This window comes from Diplotaxodon limnothrissa, linkage group LG7, assembly GCF_057381915.1.
Source record: "Diplotaxodon limnothrissa isolate DT_005_m linkage group LG7, D_limnothrissa_male_GT1.1, whole genome shotgun sequence".
Taxonomy (NCBI): Eukaryota; Metazoa; Chordata; class Actinopteri; order Cichliformes; family Cichlidae; genus Diplotaxodon; species Diplotaxodon limnothrissa.
Window position 1 is genome coordinate 38,372,161 of NC_140602.1, and position 23,528 is coordinate 38,395,688.

Here is a 23,528-nt window from a genome sequence, read left to right on the forward strand (position 1 = left end):
AGTTTAGTAAAACCAGAAGACGAGACACTGCAGTCCCCACAATCCTTTTAGTAAACCATCACTCACTCCTGCAGCCGCATCTGCAGCACCACCCATATCAGGAAGAACTTAATAATCCCTTATTAAGTGAAAACTAGAGATCACAGTAGTTTGAAGTAGTTTAAAAGGGTTGAAAACAGACCCCACTGAGTAGATATAAATATAAAAAGTACGAAATAAAGATGAACAAAGGGAAAATTACAGTAGAAATTATCTTTAGAGTATTTGAAATTAATAATAGCAAGGATAACAACCTGTAAAGTGATATTAACAATGAAACACAGTTGGCATGATGACCATGCCCAGCATGTATAAAATGAATATAAAGCAAATAATTCACACGAAAATATTTTAATAAAATAAATAAGGTATATTAAGGCTGTGTCATTGTTCAGCCAAGGACAGTGTGTGAAAAGGTAACTGTCTCCACCTTGGGAAAAGGATGATTCTGCAGGTCATCTGAAGCCCTTGATGGATACAAAATAAAATATAAATAATACATTATAATAGAACTGCCTGGTCCGCCATGTAACAGAGAGAACAAATGTGACCGCAGATTGGATGAATTCTAAATTATCTGTTTGCTGAATAAGATGATCCTAACTAACAAATTGGCTCAGTAGTAGTATAGTGGTACACACTAATAAAATATTATAATATGCTATTGCTGTTATATAAGACAAAGAGGATAATATTAACAATGACATAATATTAATATGAAGAGGCACCTTAATCGGTTATGATGTGAGGTGAATAATTGTTAAGCAGTAGTCTGCATCAAGCTTAAGGTTTGCTGAAACTCAGTGTAATGACATGTGAGATGAAGACAATACGGAGAATAACTAAACTAATGAAGTGCATAGAGGCACTTGACCAGCTTGAAACTTATCATTCTAGAATGACACATTGCTGAGATAGAGCACACCTATAATAACAACCAATAAGCAAAACCCTGTAGACAACAGCTAAAACTACAGGATTGAGAAGCTGAATTAAATATGTAGACACTGCTAAGCTGATGAGCATGTTCCACATTTTCTTTTCTTTTTATTTATTTGTTTCTTTTAGAGCAGAAGCTGCTGTAACACACCCAAAGAAAGACTCTAGGTCTGACCAACCGTCTCAGTCGTGGGCAAAAAGATGTCAGTCAATAAAATTCTAAAAGATAATTTATTGACAAAAAATATATCAAGAGATAAAAGATAAAACAGTCCAGTGTCCCACTTAAGAATTGTATAAAAACACACAGTCCCAAGGCCAGAGCCAGCTATGCCACACAGCCAAGTTGCACTCCACATGTTGCCTTTAACAGGGTTAGAAGTCGTCCTTGGAGACCCACCACCCTGCAAGCATATAGTCAGTGGTCACTCAAGCCTCTGCAACTCTGCTGCCTTTAGGCTGTGGCATATAATAGGCCCTGGACTACACAGAGAGACAAAACGACACACTTAACATAAAATTCATAGGGCAAAACCCATCCATCCCAAACATATCTGATTTCATCACATTACATACCTGCACAGAGAGACAAAACAACACAGCAGTGTTTGTAGTGTGGGCTATAAGAAGACCAGTGTATCAGTGCAATCAAGTACACCTGCCTCTAATTAGTCCAACCCCATTCCAGCCATTGGCTCACCAAAAATGTGACACACACAAAACCACTCCCAACCCAGTGCAACTTCACACAATAATATGGAGCTGAATTAACACAGGCACATTAGTCTACCATGTTACAAGCTGCATGCTATTACAAGCCAACATATGCAGACTTCTGCCTTGTTCGGGTGGCAGCATTTTTCTTTTTTCTTTTGTGTCCTGACACGTTTATGTTTTTTGTTTTTGTTTGATTATTTTGTTGGTTTTGGAAACGAATTTAAACGAACTTGTGACAATACTTGAGAGTCACAGTGACACATAGTGATTAGGCATATGATTGAAAAATGCCTAGGTTTAGAGCTGTGAGCTATGCAAAGTTAAATATATATATACATATATATATATATGTATAAATGGGAAACAACCCTAACTTGAAAGTTTGAAATGTGTGAGATCCATGAATTGTTTGAAAAACTAGAAATTATTCAAAACTGCCTTAAGTGAAAATGTAGTGTTGCATCTATTCTCCCAAACCAAGACAAACAAAAAAGAAGCTTTCTGTAACTTCAAAATAAGGCTGACTGTTGACAATAGACTAAAACACTAATCCGCAGGTGGCTATCAGGAACAGAGAGGCGAGCAAAGTCACAAACACCAAGGCTGCAGACAGCCACGCAGAAACAGCAGATAACATAGAGACAACGCCTGCTAGAACCGTGGAGAGGAAGGTCACTTCCCACGAGATTGTAGGAGTAGAGGACAAATTAGTTGTAAAGTCAGCTTCAGGCCACACAACTGTACAACAATTAACTGCCCTTTTAGAACTAGTACACACAGCAAGTGGCCGCAGGTGCTTTATTAAATGCATATATGACCCGTCGTGTCCAGTAAATTTGCTAGGTAGAGACGCTCTGACAAAACTTAAGATAGCAGTCATGCCATTCTTTTCTGGTATTACACCTGAGTGCCAGAAACCGACCGAGTATCACAACATTCTGAGATTTAAACAAACTCCAGGCCCAGATCCACCTTATGATCAGCAAGTGTGGAAGCTAGGAGAACAGCATTTGACCTTACAGCACAGGCCGAAATTGTGTAGGTTACGCAGTAACCACAGATAGTAAAATAATAGAAGCAAAACCCCTTTCTTCTTCATGTTCTGCACAAAGCGCTGAGCTGATAGCTGTGATACGCGAAAGCTAAATACACAAAGACAAACTAATAAACATACATACAGACAGCCAGTATGTTTTCTCTGCTGTGCATCATTTTGCAAAAAATTTGGCATAACAGAGGAATGATTACACCAACTGGAAAACCGGTTCACCATGCCAACCTCTTACAACGCCTACTGACTCTTTCATTACTACAGGCAACAATTTTGCTGACAGAGCAGCAAAACAGGCGGCACAAAAGACAAACATCACATTGATGGCAGTAAACACACATCAGATTCCACTGGATGTGTTGAAAAATGAACATAAAGCAGCAAGCACAGCAGAGCAGGCAAAATGGCTAAAACACGGTGCAGTTCTGACAAACGATTTAATGATGTGTTATGGCAAGCCAGTGTTGCCAAAATCGCTCCACAAGATGGCGGCATTAGTGACTCATGGCTGTACGCATTTGTCATCGGGGGGAATGACCTGTATTGTCAACTCTCATTTCTACACTGTAAATTTTGAAACTTCAGCAAAACAATTTGTCAGAACGTGCATGACGTGTCAAAAATATAATGCTCAGGGAAACCTGAGACCACACAATCCATATGGACTTTATTGAGCTAAATGAATGCCAAGGGTAAAAATACACCCTAGTGGTTATAGATGTATTCTCAAAGTGGCCAGAAATCTATCCAGTGAAAAAGGCAGATACAATTTCAGTAGCAAAATGTATGTCTAAGTTGTAGGAAAATAAAGAGATGATTGTAAATGACGAAGAATGTAATGATGTCTATCAAGTGTCTTGCAGATCACAGCCCGGTGACTGGGTTCTGATCAAGGTGCTCCAAAGGAAAAACTGGAGCACACCCAGGTGGGAGGGGCCATACCAAGTCCTCCTCACTACACCGACCGCTTGCAAAATTGCGGAACGACCATCCTGGATCCATCAGAGTCACTGCAGGCGAGTAAGTGAAGCCATCTAAACACAGCTGACAGCAGGCGTGCCCACTTGTTGTGATCTCGCCCGGTGGAGGGGTCAGCTTTCCTGGCCGGGGGGAACTATTCACGACAGGAGGGTGTGTCCCGTCGTCATGCGGTGGTGGCTTTTAGTAACTGCAGCGGCCCTGACCATGGCCGGGCTCCTCATCTTTGTTTCCGTGAGGGACAACAAGTCACGCAATATGAAGAAAAGGCAGACACTGTATGACAAAGGACAGTACACCGAGTTTCCCCATGGATACGCCACTAACTTTTGGTGGCAGTTTATGAACACTACAGCTCACTTGAATAACAAAACTGACTGCTATGCATGTACCCATATGCCTCTATCCTCACAGACGTCTGGCCTGTGGCCGTACAGCATACCTGAAGATCGCAGTTGGTGTCTGTTGGGCCTGGCAACACATCCAGGCTACGGTACTCTTTGGTCCAAGGCCAACTACAGCATCCCAGCAAAAGCAACCTGGAGGTCATCATCACTCACGAATGTGCACTGTTCCGGACAGACCTACCTACTGACCTGGCCCCAAGTCTCAGACCCACTGCCTGATGTAATTCTACTGAACAAGCTGAACGCAGCACAACTTCCAGTATGTGTGATGAACAATGGATCACGGGCAGTGGGGGAGCTGCCTACTTACCTATGCAAATACATATACACTTTCTGCCCACCGAGGAACGAGAGGAAGTGTATGGAATGTTCACTCAACGAAACCTGTGCCAGTAACGCGACACTGATGAGCCTCAACTGTCGCTCAAACTACAGCTACCGAATGCCACTACAAACAAAGACTCAGTACCAGACAGGATGTGCACGGACGGCACCCAGCAGTAGAGGAACCAGAGTTTTGGCTGACTGGTACTTCCTATGTGGCAACAAGGCTTATCTGTCACTCCCTGAAGGTTGGGGAGGTCTGTGCGCCCTAGTGGAATTATCAGATCACGTTTTCTTCATGCAACGTGTTGCACATCACCCAAGCTGCCGACAGAGACGTGAAGTGGACTTCACCTCACCCAATTCTTTCGGCATTACTGTGGACACTGGAGTGCCGGGAGAGTTTCGCATCTGGGGAGGAGGAGTGAAATTCTTACAGAGCTTGATCCCCGGCATTGGAGTTGCCGAGGTGCGGGATCATGTGGAGATCAACCGATATGCTCTGCTACGACACATCAACTTGACTAAGACCCTGGGAACCGCCTTAGCAGGAGAACAGCAGGCCATCAGAACGATGGTGCTGCAGAACAGACTGACACTAGACCTGCTAACAGCATCACAAGGAGGAGTTTGCAAGCTCATAGGAGAGACATGTTGCACTTTTATCCCTGATGGATATGGAGCTGGAGGAGACATTTATGAAGCTTTGCAGAATTTGTCCATTCTGCAAAAATATGTCACTGACCACACACCTGGAGCAGCTGCAGCACAAGGCTGGCTAGACTGGCTGGACTGGCTGTTCGGCGGTTCATGGCCGGCTGCTGTAGCAAAGCCGTTTGTCCTTCTAGGCCTCATCATGATAGCACTGCTCATATTAGTGTTGTGTGTGTTGCCATGTCTAAGAGTAATGATTTCAAAGATGATAACAACTACAATGACTGCTTATGTTGCCGTGCCTGAAGAAGACCAGCATCCCGTTGCAATTCTGTTAGAGGAGAACTTGTAATAACTGCTAATGAATGACGTGGTGATTAAAAATGACTTGTCAAGTGATCACGCACTGATTAAAACATTAGTAGGTTATGCAGGTTTTCATCCTTTTATTTTTTGAAGTTTTCAGTTTTAAACATAAAGTTTTTCATTTTCAATATAAAGTTTTCATCCTTTTATTTTTTGAAGTTTTCATTTTAAGCATAAAGTTTTCATTTTAGATATAAGGTTCTCATCCTTTTATTTGTTGCTTTTATTTTTTTGTAGTTTAGTTTTATTATTTTTTCTTGTTTATTCCACTTGTTATTTCAATTACTATGATTTTCTTTGTTCTTTTTATTATTTTATTTTGTTTTATTCTTTAAACCAAATGATTTCCATTTCTGCTATGCTGACATTTTGAAAATTAAAAAATTGCTTAAGATACTTAATAAATAACCTTAACAGACAATTGTTGTATACATTTAAAATAAGTTAAAACAGGAGGGAATGTTACAGGAAAAATGATTCTATGTTTCTTTACCTTCTTTTAAATGTGCAAGCATGCCCTTTTGTCTATGGTTAGATTAGTTTAGAATTATCTTTTTAGACTTTCTCAGCAAAGACATACTGTTTTGGGACATGTTGTTTTAGATTGTTTTATCTCTCACAGCTCTCTGCTGACGAGACTAGCGCCACATATGGAGTTGTTTATTTTATCTGTTTTGTATTTTCTTATCCTGTTCTCACTGTCTTTCCTATAAAAAGTGCCCAGCCTCTGTACACGTTGTGAGTTGTTCTGAACAGCTTACCCGTGTGCACGTTAAAGCATAAAAAGTGATCTTGTCTCATTGTGTCTTTATTTCTCCTGGGTCTTTTACAGAGTTTTCCCCCAACAAAAAATAATGAATCAAAAACACTGTTGTATGTTTTATGTTAGGAAAACATAGCTTATATCAGAAAATAACAATGTACCACAATTACTGAATGATAGGGCAATCCTAGATGAAAAAAAAGAATCAAAGAAGAACAAGAATAGAAATTTAAGTACATTTGTGACACACTAATCACCAACTTTGAACCTAAAAGTAAAAACTTATACTGAAATATTGAAATAAAGTTGTTGTAGAACAACTTTATTTCAATATTCTGTATTTAATTGCATATTTTTGGGAACAGAAACCCCATTGTCCATCTCATTATTGTGTAAATGTCCTTGACGTAGTATCTCCAGTAGTATTCTCACAGGCACAAGGGGGATGTCCAAATTCATAAGTGCATCTTCCTGAGGCCGCATTTGTAGAGCGATTACGACACAGGCTGTCCAAATTCGTAGACTCCTCCAAATGCAGCTGACAAATGCATCCTCCTTTTCCCCGAAATTGAAGGATGGGTCAGATGTATCCTTTATGGCCCACCATATCCCACAATTCGTAGCGGGTCACAAAATAAACTTTTAAGATATTTTCAGGCAGGCATGTAGCTGTGTAAACTTCAAATACCTGCTCGGTTTTTCAAGACATCACATATTTGCAAAAGCGCTCCGACGTTTTCGGAGACGTCTGTTATCCACCAGCTCGACAGCTGACCGGGGCGAGAACAGCGAACTCCCGGCACAGCATTTATAAACCCCCTGCCGTCTTTCGCTACTCAGGTTGAACATGATATATAAGTCACTTAGATAAATTTAAATTGTTATTGTTCGGCTTTTATCAGTGTTTCATTTGTTCGTAAGTAAATCGTGAGTTTGGCTGAAATTACAGCTGAATAAACGTCAAACAGAAAACTGATTATCAGAAGTGTGAGATGATCGAGAATTTACTCCAGTGTCCTGTTATATTTTAGACAGCAAGGAGCAGACGGCTGAGCTTATTAAACTTCACCGAGACAGCTGGTGATGCAAAACTGAAGGCCAGACTGTCCAATTTCAAAGCCGCTCACTTCCGGCCTGCCCGGCCTTCGGAGGACCCGGCCCACGTAGACCGTAAAGGGCGGGTCCTCAGGAGGATGCGGCCTCTGAATTTGGACACCCCTAAGGTCATGACAAATGGCATCGCTTCCATCAAGTGTGATGTTTCATACACTTTGTTGACACTGATGTACTTATGTCAGGGATGATGAAGGCCATTAAGAGCACTTGCATAATTTTGAGCAGCAGGTTGGATCACAGGTCAGTTAAAATCTGATCTTTCCACTCTTCTTAGGCATGCTTTATGGACATTTCTATCTGCAAGTGCTTTGCATAATGACAGAGCTCCAATAGGTTAACATACCAACTCTTTCAATTTTGTTGAAAGAGTTTCAACAGTTGATTTTTTTGCAGTGTTGATGGATATAGGTTTTTGTGAAATGACTGCGAAGTCTCACACACACATGCACACAAACAAAACACACAGTATAATTCTCACCCTAATTATAGTGAATACATATTTATGCCATTTTACACCATCAAACTTAGATTGCTAAGGATGAAGAACCTCTTGTTCTTTAAAGAACCATCAACAAAATAAAAAGGTTCTTTGATGTATGATGGTTCTTTAAAGAACCATGAAGTCATCTGAAGAAACATTTAAGAACCATAATTTTTCTGAGAGTACAACAGACTCCCCGATTCGAATAATGACAGAATCAGTGATGCTAAGCAGAGAACTTTTGCCTTCGGGGGCTGATATGTAAGCCAAGACTGTGTCTACTTGATCAACAAGGTTCTGCTTAAGATGCATTATTTCTGTAAGGTGATATCATAATATTTTTAATAAAATAATAATGTAAACAACCTTAATTGTAATTGTTAGATTCCCATGTCTAGGCATCACAAGCAGTTTTGGAAATGAATATTCTGATCAAATTTACTATTATATGTTTAAATTAAAACAATTTTAAAATATTCAAATAAGATAATAACATAATGATAATGATATATTAAAACTGCATATGCATCTGTTTGGGAATGTTTAAGTTGGATCGCATAGCTACTACTACAATGTTAAAACAAAGAGAAGTGAAGCTACAATATGTTAAATATAAGAATACCATTATGAAAGCGCCTTCAAATTCGCTTATCTACTCTACAGCAAGTCAAGGTTAGCAATAAAAGACAAAGACAAATTCATATAATAGGTCATCCTATGTATACATAGCATGTAGTTAGATTAGCAATATACTAATACACAAACTTGGGCTTTAGAACACAAACCTACCAAAATGTTACAAAAATTTTGCTCTGTACACTTAAGTAAACAAGTACTCACAGATGATGCTTTCGAAGGCAATAACAAGAAATAGGATTGCAGGATTGGATAACTACAGGAACCCTTCAGCATATGTGAACCTGCTTACCCCAACTAACATGGCCGACTTCCTGTTCTGGGTCAAAGTGCATGTCACATTAACAACAAGGCTCAATAGGGGGCACTAAACTCAAGGCAGAACAAGTAGAGTAAGGTTTATTTATATAGCACTTTTAAGTGACAAATCACTGTACAAACAATAAAACATAATATCAAAAGAGAACCATGTTAAAATGGAATAAAAATAAATTAAACAACAAACGAGTGTCAGCAGAAGGCCTGATTTAAAAAAAAAAGATTAAAAAAATGTTTTTAACTGTTTTTTTGTTTGTTCTTTCACAGAATCAGAGAAATGGAGCAGGACTGGTAAACTATTCCAGGGCATTGGTGCCACAGACTGAAAAGCTTTGCCTCCCCCCTAGTCTTCAGTATAGTACTAGGGACAACTAAGAGACAACTAATAGAGTTTGAGCTTGTAAGTGAAGACAGCGAGCAGCAGTGTGCTTAACAAGAAGTTGAGATAAGTAGTCTGGGGCTTGCCCATTTAGTACTCTGTATGTCAGTGTGAGAACTTAAAAACAAATCCAAATCAACTGAGACCCAGTGAAAAGAGAATAAAATCGGGGTAGTTCTACACTAGGCTTTATTTATTGCAGTGTGTGAATGTGTGTGTGAATGGGTGGATGACTGGATATGTAAAGCGCTTTGGGGTCCTTAGGGACTAGTAAAGCGCTATATAAAATACAGGCCATTTACCATTTTTATTCTGAATTAAGAAATTCACAATGCGTGATCTACAATAAATAAATAAAACATTGAGTTTTTCAGAAACAAATTTCCATTTCAAATAAACTATGTTTCATCAGATAAGACATCTACTTTTCTTTATCATCCATTAGCTCCAAGGCAGTTAACATGCATTTTTTACATTGTCAGAGTAAATGTGAATTTTCCACTAAGTGCAAATCAAGTTCACTTGGATAGGCATTATGTGCTTGAAAAGCAACTACCTGGGTAATAAGTGTGACATTCTTGCATTAAGAAGTGTCAAAATGACTGGAGTTAAAAGCACACACTAGAGTCTAGAGAGATCTTGAAAGGAAATAAACAAAAGCATGTTTTTTTATTTTATTTTATCAGTTCAATCAATGCCAAAGCACACTAGTCCAGATTTTTCCAATATATAACTATGCAAAAATAGTGCAATCATTATCCTGTTTGTGTGGAAGGTACTATGTTGTGAACTCATTTGGTGATATTTATAGCAGCTAATTTTGTGTAATGACATTTTCTTTTTTCAGTAACTTTTATCTTCTTACTCAGCCCATATCAACTGCTAGTTAAGAGATCACAGTGAGAGTGATTTTATATTTGAAATGTACTATATTTGAACAGCAAAGTACTCGCTCTGCCTATCTTCACCCACCATTTAAAGAGACTAACAGACACACCTTTTCAATTTAGCACCCCAGAACGTACGTAACTGATAGTAGTGCAACAGACAGATACTGAGAACACTTTTTTCCACATAAACACATCTGAAACTATGATATGTAGAACATTTCAATGACTGCACTGATTTTGATATTTTGGATTATATATAAGGACTAATCTAAACTAAATCTTATCTCTAATCACTAATCTTAATTTAAAAATGGACTAGTACTAGTTGAAATAACTACTACGAAGTTGACAATAACATAAGGGTTACACAAGGATTGATCATCCCAATATGTTCAATAATGTCTCAGCCTTCCTATTGCGTGCTGTCTTTGGGAGGGGTGCAGAAGCAAGGCTAATTGATGTGTTTATGAAAGTTTCTCAGCTCAGCTGGCAGTGGAGGAACAGTGAAATCTACTTGTCCAAGAACAAAACAGAGACACTCTACTCCACTATTCAGTTACTTCAACCACAAGAGCAGACAGGATTCACTGTCTGAAAAATGTGAATTTGAATTTTCTCCTAAAAAATAAGTAAAAGGAAGCAAGCAATTCTACAGTTATTGAAATCTTGTGTGGAGTTTTCAAGTTGTCTGCAATGACTCAAAATGTAGGTGGTGGGGAAATTGTCAGTGTTGGCAGGCATTATTTTACCAATATTTTATCAATATCCATATTAAGTGCAATGATAACCTCACCAGTAGTATACAAGGTATGTTTTGTATATTAAAGTGAAAGACATAAACATTATCAGGTTTCACACTACATAGAATAGAATGTGAGGCTGAACCTTTGACCACAATACAGATATAATGCTGGGAAACTGTGCTGAACATGAAATATGATCTTATCAAAGAACTGGAAAAAAGGAGCAAACATTCACTGCAGAGAAAGCTGGACATCCCACTGCTAACCAAACTCATTTGCTGTTCCTGTCTCTGTTATATCTTAACACCGCTAATGATGAAATCTGTCACAGTGAGCATGCTGTGTGTAGTTCCTGTTACACTGCAGGATTTTTTTAGTTTTTTTTTTTTTTTTGTGAAAAACTGAAGGTCAGACTAGATACTCTCAGCTAAAACAGACGGCCCATAATGCGTGACAACCCATACGTACTGTACAAATGAGACTGTGAATGTTATAAGGCAGGCCCAATGAGTAGGGAAAAAAAAGAAAAGAGAGAGGAAGAGCACAAGATGATACAGTGCAACAACTGTCCACTCTAGTAATGGCAGAGAGTGAGCCATGTTGAAGAGCATTTGGTCTGAAGTTAAAGGGAACACTGACCTGACATATCATGGTGAGTAACTGTTGTCTGCTGTGCTAGATAAATAACTGAGCAGAATTTGAGCCCCTCCAAAAATAAATAACAGGCACTGAAAATGATTTCACTATCCTGCTCTTGGAGTTTCTTTTAGTCTGTTTTGATCTTCATTTTATTAAAGATTCACTAAATAAATAAATAACGTCTTTGAACTTTTATTGTTGAACTAAAAAGTATTAAAGGTCAACCTGTTGTCATGGTAGTTTGTGATGTAGTTACAAACTTTAATCGAGTGATTTATGTTGCTGTACATAAACGTTTTTCTTTTTTTTGTGTGTTCCTTAGCATGGATATTCCAACATTATCTCGTGTCCCTAAAGACATCAGTCCAATTGTCAAGTGTAAGGTACCGATTCAAAAGCAAAAAAGTCCATAATCAGAGGGGAGGTGGAACACCAAATCATCTTGACTTTGATACCAGAAACCCAAGTTTGAGTCATAAATGCCATCTAGTCATGTCAAAGTTTTTCACATAACATACAGTGGGGCAAAAAAGTATTTAGTCAGCCACCGATTGTGCAAGTTCCCCCACCTAAAATGATGACAGAGGTCAGTAATTTGCACCAGAGGTACACTTTAACTGTGAGAGACAGAATGTGAAAAAAAAATCCATGAATCCACATGGTAGGATTTGTAAAGAATTTATTCGTAAATCAGGGTGGAAAATAAGTATTTGGTCAATAACAAAAATACAACTCAATACTTTGTAACATAACCTTTGTTGGCAATAACAGAGGTCAAACATTTACTATAGGTCTTTACCAGGTTTGCACACACAGTAGCTGGTATTTTGGCCCATTCCTCCATGCAGATCTTCTCGAGAGCAGTGATGTTTTGGGGCTGTCGCCGAGCAACACGGACTTTCAACTCCCGCCACAGATTTTCTATGGGGTTGAGGTCTGGAGACTGGCTAGGCCACTCCAGGACTTTCAAATGCTTCTTACGGAGCCACTCCTTTGTTGCCCGGGCGGTGTGTTTTGGATCATTGTCATGTTGGAAGACCCAGCCTCGTTTCATCTTCAAAGTTCTCACTGATGCAAGGAGGTTTTGGCTCAAAATCTCACGATACATGGCCCCATTCATTATGTCGTTAACACGGATCAGTCGTCCTGTCCCCTTGGCAGAAAAACAGCCCCATAGCATGATGTTTCCACCCCCATGCTTCACAGTAGGTATGGTGTTCTTGGGATGCAACTCAGTATTCTTCTTCCTCCAAACACGACGAGTTGAGTTTATACCAAAAAGTTCTAGTTTGGTTTCATCTGACCACATGACATTCTCCCAATCCTCTGCTGTATCATCCATGTGCTTTCTGGCAAACTTCAGACGGGCCTGGACATGCACTGGCTTCAGCAGCGGAACACGTCTGGCACTGCGGGACTTGATTCCCTGCCGTTGTAGTGTGTTACTGATGGTGACCTTTGTTACTTTGGTCCCAGCTCTCTGCAGGTCATTCACCAGATCCCCCCGTTCTGGGATCTTTGCTCATGATCATTTTGACCCCACGGGATGAGATCTTGCGTGGAGCCCCAGATCGAGGGAGATTATCAGTGGTCTTGTATGTCTTCCATTTTCTGATGATTGCTCCCACAGTTGATTTTTTCACACCAAGCTGCTTGCCTATTGTAGATTCACTCTTCCCAGTCTGGTGCAGGTCTACAATACTTTTCCTGGTGTCCTTCGAAAGCTCTTTGGTCTTGGCCATGGTGGAGTTTGGAGTCTGACTGTTTGAGGCTGTGGACAGGTGTCTTTTATACAGATGATGAGTTCAAACAGGTGCCATTCATACAGGTAACGAGTGGGGGACAGAAAAGCTTCTTACAGAAGACGTTACAGGTCTGTGAGAGCCAGAGATTTTCCTTGTTTGAGGTGACCAAATACTTATTTTCCACCCTAATTTACGAATAAATTCTTTACAAATCCTACCATGTGAATTCATGGATTTTTTTTTCACATTCTGTCTCTCACAGTTGAAGTGTACCTCTGGTGCAAATTACTGACCTCTGTCATCATTTTAAGTGGGGGAACTTGCACAATCGGTGGCTGACTAAATACTTTTTTGCCCCACTGTATGTATCACTCATAAATATGTTATTAATTATTAAGTATGTTGCTTCGTTAGGTGTATGAGTTACATGATTAGTGTTAGGCATAAAAGACTACATCCTTTTTACATATGCTTAACGTTGTTTTCTTAGTTACAATGGTGACAATTCCCTGCTTTCTCTAAAGAAATGTATACTACTGATGAAATATGTGTCCTACATAAATCTGTTACAAATTTGTGTTAGCTAACACAGAAAAGTCATATTCTGTGACAATGAACATTCAAAAAAGACAATTTTTTTGTGATTATTTAACTAATTGCTTTGAGACTGGGCTGTATAAGTAAATAGACAAGAAGAGTGTATCAGAGTATATATAATTTTCCATATTATCTTGTCATTTACATGGTATCCTGCTATTTCAATAAGCTTGCTTTAAAACAAAAAACATTTAAATATACTTTCTTTAAAATAAATGCAGTGAGTTAATTTTTAAGTACTAACTACACCAATATCAAAATACATGAAATGTATCAATTAGAAATTCCAGTGAGGGGCAGAATATGGTTTTCTTGGTTCATATTAACCTCCTAGAACCTGGTGTCCACATATGTGGACATTAAATTTTGGGTTATTTAGACCAAAATACTCAATTTTGCGCTACAAGGGCCTGATATCCACTTACAAGGACATTATACTGCCCCTGTTCTATCGAAATTTGAAACAAATATCCTCATATGTGGCTCTCATTTTTCTTAGTAACAGAAATCAGGTTAAAAAAAAAATCAGGTAATTCTTTGTTTTTACATTCATCGGATCCAAATATGTCCAAATATCATAGAGAAATTTAAAATGCATGCCGTGGAAGGTAGTAGGAGGTTAAGGCTTCAAAATTAAGTATTCTTTATTTTTTCCATCTTCCAAGCACTAACAGTGCAGAATTGTGCTACACATAACACATACTATTTGACTGCAGCTCCAGGTGTTGAGAAAATAAAAATAATGGTATTCCATTGAAACATGGCAAGAGCCATTACCCACAAAAGTAGAAAATTTTGCAGTGGTGAACCTTCTCACGTGTGGGAAGCCTACCAAAATTTCTCAGAGAGCACATCAAGAACTCTTCCAAGAGGTCACAAAAGACACCCAGAGCATCTAAAGAACTGGAAACCTCACTTGTCTCATTTAAGGCCAGCACTTATGGTTTAACAGTAAAAAAAGAGTCTGGGCAAAAAATGACATCCATAGAAGCATTCCAAGGTGAAAACCACTGCTGACTAGGGCTGCCACAAACGATTATTTTCATAGTCGACTAGTCACTGATTATTTTTGCGATTAGTCGACTAATCAGATCATGCATTCATTGGACGTAAAACGTATAGATTATTGCACCAGCATGCATCTGCTCTTATATAACTATTATTAGCTTACAGCTTTAAGTGTTTAAGGTATGTGCTAACTAAAAATAAAGACAAGATATGATAGTTTATTAAATTTAAATGAAATTTGCAGATTGTTTCGGTGAAGTTTAATAAACTCCTTGCGATCTAAAATATAACAGGACACCGGAGTATATTCTCGAGCATCTCACACTTCTGATAATCAGTTGTCTGCTTGACGTTTATTCAGCTGTGTAAAAACTATAACTTTAATCTCAGCCAAACCAATTTACTCAGGAACAAATAAAATACTAAAAAAAGCCAAACAATAAAATTTTTAAGTTATCTAAGTGACTTATATATATTTAACCTGAGTAACAAAAGACAGCGGTGGGTTTGAAATTGATTTGCCGGGAGTCCGGTGTTCTCACGGGCTCTAGTGAGCCTTGCCCCCGGCTAGCTATCGAGCTAGTGGGTAACGGACGTCTCCGCAAACGTCGGAGCGCTTTTGAAAATATGTGACGTCTTGATAAACTGAACAGATATTTGAGGTTTACACAGTTACATTCTCGCCTGAAAATATGTTAAACGTTTCTTTTGTGACCCAGAAAGAATAATAAGAGTAATATTAAAACTAACTAGCTGCTGCCATTGTTGGAAACTGAGCTGGGCTGCGCTATGAATTCTGGGACAGAGCTGCTTCTTCTTCATTGGGGTTTAACGGCAGCTGGCATCCTTGTACATGCAGTGCTGCCGTCTTCTGTTTCAGTCCGTTATTACACTCTTAAATCCTACTACTTATCCCTGCATCTTTTGTGATCTTACAAAGCTTCAAGCTTCGACGATTTTGATAGTCGACGTAATCGTGACTAGTCGACTAATCGTGGCAGCCCTACTGCTGACCATAAAGAACACAAAGGTTCATTTAAAATTTCAGAATGAAAAACTTGATCTCCAGGACTTTTGAGAAAAAAGTTACGTAGATGAGACAAGATTAACTTTTATGGAAGGTTTATGTTTTGTTACCATAAGAACATCATACCAGTGATCAAACATGGTGGTGGTGGTGTTATGGTCTGGGACTGCAATGTTTTTCAGGACCTGGATGACTTTTCATAATTAATGGAACCATGAATTCAAACATGGTTCCATGTCCATCCATCAGGTTTTGCCCTCAAGCTCAAATATACTTGGGTTATGCAGAAAAATGATCCAAAACAGACCTATACGTCAACATATTATATATTAGTTGTCATGACAAAGTCTATACTATATTCACATTGATGTAGATGTATGGTAATGTAGTAAAAACAGAATAACAGAGATTTCATTACAAAATAAACCCTAACTTTTTTTTTATACAGCTATCACAGAAACGAAGGGCCAGTAAGGGAATTTAGTGTTTAGAAAGCTGGGCACACTGTGTGGGAACCTGCATTTTTCAGGCTAATTAAGGAATTAAAAATGATTTTTTACATTTGGATATAATTACATTTTACTTTGAATTTCTGTAATACAGAGACACATTCTAAACATAAGTTGAGCAAATGCTGACTACTGCAAATGCAGTTTAAACATCAGTTTTTATTGTGAGGCTGTTTGTCACAATTAATTATACTTTTCAAATGAAAGCATGTGGGGGAATAGCAAGAATCGCTTTACAGTGGTTGGCTTTTTATTTTATTGATATAATTTTTTCAGTGAAATTGATTTACTCTACTTTTTTTCACCACCTGTTAAATATTCATATCAACAACAAAACCACCACTTGCAATGCTGACATGTTAAACAATTAACCCAACTTTCAAATGAATAATTATGGTAATTCATATTAAAAATAAATGATCCATGTTATGAGACTGAACTACTCAAATAAAATGACACATTTAAAGTCTGTGCTATGCTGTGACGTGAAATATTAACTTACTGAAGAATACATTGTAATTTATTGGATGCTCCTGTTGGAAAGCTAATTAAAGACTTGGGTAACCTATAATTAAAAGCCTATAAAATATTCTAGTCAGGAAAAGAAACTGCACCTTCTTTCATTTCTACGGTTTTAAATAAGGGTCTAAATGTGGTAAGTAAAACCTCAGATAAACAACAATACATTAGACATTAGACTGTGTAGATATTTATTTAACAAAAACAGACAAAATTCAGAAGCAGTGTGTGGAAAGGTAAGTACTACTCAGGTGCTGTTAATCAAATGTAGTAGATTAACTGATTATCAGCAATGACCTTAAACAAACAGCTGTTTATGGCCATCAATGGGCAAGATTATAAGGCCATATCCAAATAAGCCATCATTCTACAGTGAAACAGATTATTTACAACTTGAAAACATTGAAGAAAATTGTCAGTCTTCAAAGATTCAGATGCCCTAGCAAATTCACCTCAAGATTCGACCATAAAATGCTCAGAAATTGCAAAACATCCAACAGCTACATCTCCGACCCAACAGGCCTGAGTTGGCATGTTGTTTGAAAAGTCTGCAAGTAGAAATCATCTTCTTTCTTAAAGAAACATGGTTGCATGGCCTAGGTTTGCAAAGTTGCATCTGAACAAACCACAAGACTTTGAAACAGTGTCCTTTGAAACCAAGTGGAGATGCTTGGCCATAATGCTCTATGCTTAGAGAAAACCAAACACAGCTTATCAGTCCAAACACCTTATGCCAAATGTCAAGCACAGTGGTGAATGTGGTAATGAACTGGGCTTGTTTTTGAGATCTACAACCTCATGTTGAAAATAACCAAAGTGTTGCAATGTCCCAGTCAAAGTCCTGATCTCCACCCAATGAAATGTAGGACAAGACATTTAATGTGGCAGGACATTAAAACAGTCATGTATGAAACAAATATCTACAAAAGCCAATAAACTGAAACAATGCTGTAAAGAAGAATGAGTTGAAATTCTTCCACAACAATCTGAAACAATTGTTTCAACAATCATTTCATGTTATTGCTGCAAAAAGTATTGGATCATAAAGTATAGTTCATTGCTGCAATCATATGCTGTGATTGCAGCCATTCCCCGACTCTCTGTGAATGGTACTCATGGCCATTGATCAGTGGTCTTTGATCAGTGGGTTTTGGTCAGTGGTTGATGATAGAATAGAATAGAATAGAATAGAATTCAACTTTATTGTCATTGCACATGCACAGGTACAGGGCAACGAAATGCAGTTTGCATCCATCCAGAAGTGCTTTAGTGATATAGATATATTACAATATATATTAGCAATAATATAGATATGTGAGTATATTACAGAAATGGGTCTATTATGTTATAATGTACACGGTATGAAGTATGTTGTGAATATTCTATAACTATAGTATGTACAGGCTGTAGTGAGTACAAGCTATGTACAGGATATGAACAGGATATAAATATGAAAAACTATACAGAATATGAAATAAATAACTTTACAGAATCTGGGATATACAGCTATACAGAAATGGGAACTATGCAAGTTGTAAACAGTTGTAGGATTAAAAATTATCGAATGTACAGAATGATTATTTACACAGAGCTATACAGTAGTGCAGTTAAGATAAGTGAGGGTGTAGATAGTTTCTACAGAGGCTATATAAAGTGCTAGTGGTTGTGAGTGGTGGTTCAGTCCATGTTATTATTGTGTTTGAGGGTACAGTTGTCCATTGTGGGTGTGTGTATGTTCAGTCCATGAGTTTAACGTGGGTCAGATGTCAGGAGGCAGAGTTCAGGAGTCTGACAGCTGTGGGGAAGAAGCTGTTCCGGTACCTGGTGGTCTTAGTCCGGAGGCTCCTGTGGCGCCTCCCAGAGGGCAGGAGGGTGAAGAGTCCATGTGATGGGTGACTGGGGTCTTTGATGATTTTCCCAGCCCTTTTCAGACACCGCTTCCTGTAGATGTCTTTTATGGCAGGAAGTGGTGCTCCGGCGATGCGCTGGGCAGTTTTCACGACCCTCTGCAACGCCTTCCGGTCCGAGGCAGAGCAGTTCCCGTACCAGACTGTTATACAGTTGGTCAGGATGCTCTCGATGGTGCAGCGATAGAAGTTCACCAGGATGTCTGAGGACAGGTGGTTCTTCCTCAGAGTCCTCAAGAAGAAGAGGCGCTGGTGAGCCTTCTTGACCAGCTTGGAGCAGTTGGTCGTCCAGGTGAGATCCTCGGAGATGTGGACTCCCAGGAACTTGAAGCTGCTCACACGCTCCACAGCCGTCCCCTTAATGTGGATGGGTGGATGTGGGTCAGCATTCCTCCTGTAGTCCACGATGAGCTCCTTGGTCTTCTCGGTGTTAAGCAGCAGGTTGTTTCTGTCGCACCACTCAGCCAGACGATCCACCTCCTCCCTGTAGGCGGCCTCATCGTTGTCACTGATGAGGCCAATCACCGTGGTGTCATCTGCAAACTTAATGATGGTGTTGGAACCATCAGCAGGTCTGCAGTCGTGGGTGAAGAGGGAGTAGAGGAAAGGGCTCATCACACAGCCTTGTGGTACACCGGTGTTCATTGTGATGGTAGATGAGCAGCGGTTATCCAGCCGGACATGTTGGGGGCGGTTGGTCAGGAAGTCCAGTAACCATTTGCAGATGAGGGAACTGATACCCAGGTCTGTCAGTTTCCTGATGAGTTGTGAGGGGTGGATTGTATTGAATGCTGAACTGAAGTCTATAAACAGCATTCTGGCGTAGGTGTTGTTGTTGTCCAGGTGTGAGAGGACAGAGTGCATTGCGATGGAGACTGCATCCTCTGTGCTCCTGTTCCGGCGGTATGCGAATTGGTGGGGGTCCAGGGTGGGGGGGAGACAGGATTTGAAGTGTGCTAGGACCAGTCGCTCTAAGCACTTAGTGATGATGGGGGTGAGTGCTACTGGGCGGTAATCATTGAGGCAAGATGGGTTGGAGTTTTTGGGTATCGGGACGATGGAGGTGGATTTGAAGCAGGCCGGTACCACAGCGTGGGCCAAGGACAGATTGAATATGTCTGTGAGCACTCCTGCAAGCTCCCCAGAACACGCTCTGAGAACACGCCCGGGGATGCCATCAGGGCCTGCAGCCTTGTGGACATTGATCCTGCTCAGCACCGCTCCTACATCGGTGGGGGAGAGTCATAGGTTGGTGGTCTGGCGTCATGTCTGCTTTGGTTGTGGTTGTGGGGTTCCCTCGCTCAAAACGAGCATAAAAGTTGTTGAGCTCGTTGAGGAAGGAGACATCAGAGGATGCGGGGGAGGGTTTGGTGGTCCTGTAGTCTGTGATGGTCTGGAGTCCTTGCCACATGCGTCGGGGGTTGGAGTTGGAGAAGTGTTCTTCTACCTTCTTTTTGTAATGGTGTTTGGCTTTTTTGATGCCCTTCTTTAGATTAGCCCTGGCTGTACTGTAGGCGTGTGCATCTCCTGACCTAAAGGCAGTGTTGCGGGCCTTCAGGAGGAGACGAACATCCCGGTTCATCCAAGGCTTCTGGTTGGGGTACATGGTGATCCGTTTCTGGGTGGTGACACTGTCTGTGGTTTTGGAGATGTAATCCAGTACAGATGAGGCGTACTGGTCCAGGTCTGTGTGGGTGAACATATGATCAATGGTCATGAGAATTTGCATAATTAAGATTAAAGAACTGACCTCCCAGCCCATTGTTCCTTCATCAGGCTGGTTTCAGTCATTATGCAAATGTACTGTTTATAAGATTGGGGAAACTTGCAGTCAGCTGAGACTGAAGAAGTCACTTGGATGAGTGATGAAACGTTTCTCCCACAAAACGCTACGTCCAGATGAACAGAATCAACTTTTGGAGATATAGTTTATGATCCAATACTTTGCATTTTGGCTTAACTTGTTGTTAAATAAATTCACACAGTATATTATGTTGCTGTTGCTCATCTTAAGTTGTCCTTACTAAGCTGTATAACCTGGTAAGGACCAAATGATTTTAATTATACCCTGATATTTAAAAATCTTAGAAAAACACTGGAACTTCTTTTTTCATACAACTGTATATTGTATTATGATTTGTTTATTTATATTACTTTGATTAGCTTAGTCTGAGAGAAGGGAGCTTTAGAGAAGGTGGGGTGATTCTGGATCTGATGGGGCATCGGGCATCATTTTACAGTGATACAGAGCCTCCACTGAAAGTAAGGCCACCCTTGAAGAAGAACCTACTGTACATGCACAGTACATGCACAGGATAAGAAATACTTGCTGGCCTATTTTTTTTTCTTTCTTAACGTTTGTGTGGTGTTCGTATTTTTGTCACTCAGCCAGTGTTCATGGGTCTGGTGGACCCGCTAGAGTTTTGGCTTTCCAAATTAACACTATCAAACAATTTTATGTTAAATTACTCAACAGATGTTCACTTCATCCCAATTACAAGCCATATTGACAGCAAACATGGTTATTTTTTTCCCTTTACCTTTATTAGATCACATTTATGAATTAATGTGCTTCTCCTTCATATATATAACACCCAGCACGCCCCTGCGGGCGGTTTATCCTTCAAGCTCGGGTCCTCTACCAGAGGCCTGGGAGCTTGAGGGTCCTGCGCAGTATCTTAGCTGTTCCCAGGACTGCGCTCTTCTGGACAGAGATCTCCGATGTTATTCCCGGGATCTGCTGGAGCCACTCGCCTAGCTTGGGAGTCACCGCACCTAGTGCTCCGATTACCACGGGGACCACCATTACCTTCACCCTCCACATCCTCTCGAGCTCTTCTCTGAGCCCTTGGTATTTCTCGAGCTTCTCGTGTTCCTTCTTCCTGATGTTGCTGTCATTCGGAACCGCTACATCGATCACTACGGCCGTCTTCTTCTGTTTGTCTACCACCACTATGTCCGGTTGGTTAGCCACCACCATTTTGTCCGTCTGTATCTGGAAGTCCCACAGGATCTTAGCTCGGTCATTCTCCACCACCCTTGGGGGCATCTCCCATTTTGACCTCGGGACTTCCAGGTTATACTCGGCACAGATGTTCCTGTACACTATGCCGGCCACTTGGTTATGGCGTTCCATGTATGCCTTGCCTGCTAGCATCTTGCACCCTGCTGTTATGTGCTGGATTGTCTCTGGGGCATCTTTACACAGCCTGCACCTGGGGTCTTGCCTGGTGTGATAGACCCCAGCCTCTATGGATCTTGTACTCAGAGCTTGTTCTTGTGCTGCCATGATTAGTGCCTCTGTGCTGTCTTTCAGTCCAGCTTTGTCCAGCCACTGGTAGGATTTCTGGATATCAGCCACCTCCTCTATCTGCCGGTGGTACATACCGTGCAGGGGCCTGTCCTTCCATGATGGTTCCTCGTCTCCCTCCTCTTTCTTGGGTTTCTGCTGCCTGAGGTATTCACTGAGCACTCGGTCAGTTGGGGCCATCTTCCCAATGTATTCTTGGATGTTCCTTGTCTCATCCTGGACTGTGGTGCTGACACTCACCAGTCCCCGGCCCCCTTCCTTCCGCTTAGCGTACAGTCTCAGGGTGCTGGACTTGGGGTGAAACCCTCCATGCATGGTAAGGAGCTTTCTTGTCTTTATGTCAGTGGCTTCTATCTCCTCCTTTGGCCAGCCTATTACCCCAGCAGGGTACCTGATCACGGGAAGGGCGTACGTGTTGATGGCCCGGATCTTGTTCTTACCATTCAGCTGACTCCTCAGGACTTGCCTGACCCTCTGCAGGTACTTGGTGGTTGCAGCCTTTCTAGCGGCCTCTTCATGGTTCCCATTTGCCTGCGGGATCCCCAGGTACTTGTAACTGTCCTCTGTCTGCAATGTTGCCTTCTGGTAGTTCAATCCCCTCAGTTCTGACTACCTTCCCTCTCTTTGATACCATCCGACTACACTTCTCCAGTCCGAACGACATTCCAATGTCATTGCTGTATAGCCTGGTAGTGTGGATCAGTGAATCGATGTCTCGTTCACTCTTGGCATACAGCTTGATGTCATCCATGTACAGGAGGTGGCTGACAACTGCTCCGTTCCGTAGTCGGTATCCGTATCCAGTCTTGTTAATGATCTCACTGAGGGGGTTCAGGCCTATGCAGAACAGCAGTGGGGACAGAGCATCTCCTTGGTAGATCCCGCACTTGATGGTGACTTGTGCTATGGGCTTGGAGTTGGCCTCTAGTGCTGTACGCCACATCCCCATTGAGTTCCTGATGAAGGCTCTTAGGGTCCCATTGATCTTGTACAATTCTAGGCATTCCAGTATCCAGCTGTGGGGCATTGAGTCATAGGCCTTCTTGTAATCAATCCAGGCAGTGCACAGGTTGGTCAGTCTGGTCTTGCAGTCTCGGCTGACTGTTCTGTCTACCAGTAGCTGGTGTTTTGCGCCTCTGGTATTCTTGCCAATTCCTTTCTGTGTCCCACTCATGTATTGACCCATGTGCCTGTTCATCTTAGCCGATATGATGCCTGACAGGAGCTTCCATGTAGTACTGAGGCAGGTTATTGGTCGGTAGTTGGAGGGGACCGGTCCCTTCTTGGGGTCCTTGGGGATCAGGACCGGCCGACCTTCGGTTAGCCATTCCGGGTGTCTCTCGTTAACTAGCAGCTGGTTCATTTGTGCTGCCAGACGCTCGTGGAGTGCAGTCAGCTTCTTCAGCCAGTAGGCGTGAACCATGTCGGGCCCTGGTGCTGTCCAACTCTTCATACTGGAGACCCTT

At 40.8% G+C, this 23,528-nt stretch overlaps 1 protein-coding gene across 1 annotated transcript; it reads left to right on the plus strand.

The window, feature by feature from the left end:
- Positions 1-3,982: 3,982 nt before the first annotated feature.
- On the plus strand, positions 3,983-5,475 carry LOC146628729 (uncharacterized). Its single transcript, XM_085357073.1, has one exon. It carries the CDS (start codon positions 3,983-3,985, stop codon positions 5,459-5,461), a length of 1,479 nt encoding a protein of 492 aa, XP_085213199.1. The 3' UTR covers positions 5,462-5,475.
- Positions 5,476-23,528: the final 18,053 nt, after the last annotated feature.

Bases quoted from the DNA above. Each gene is read 5' to 3' on its own strand.
- LOC146628729 (XM_085357073.1), top strand. From the start codon at position 3,983: ATGAAGAAAAGGCAGACACTGTATGACAAAGGACAGTACACCGAGTTT.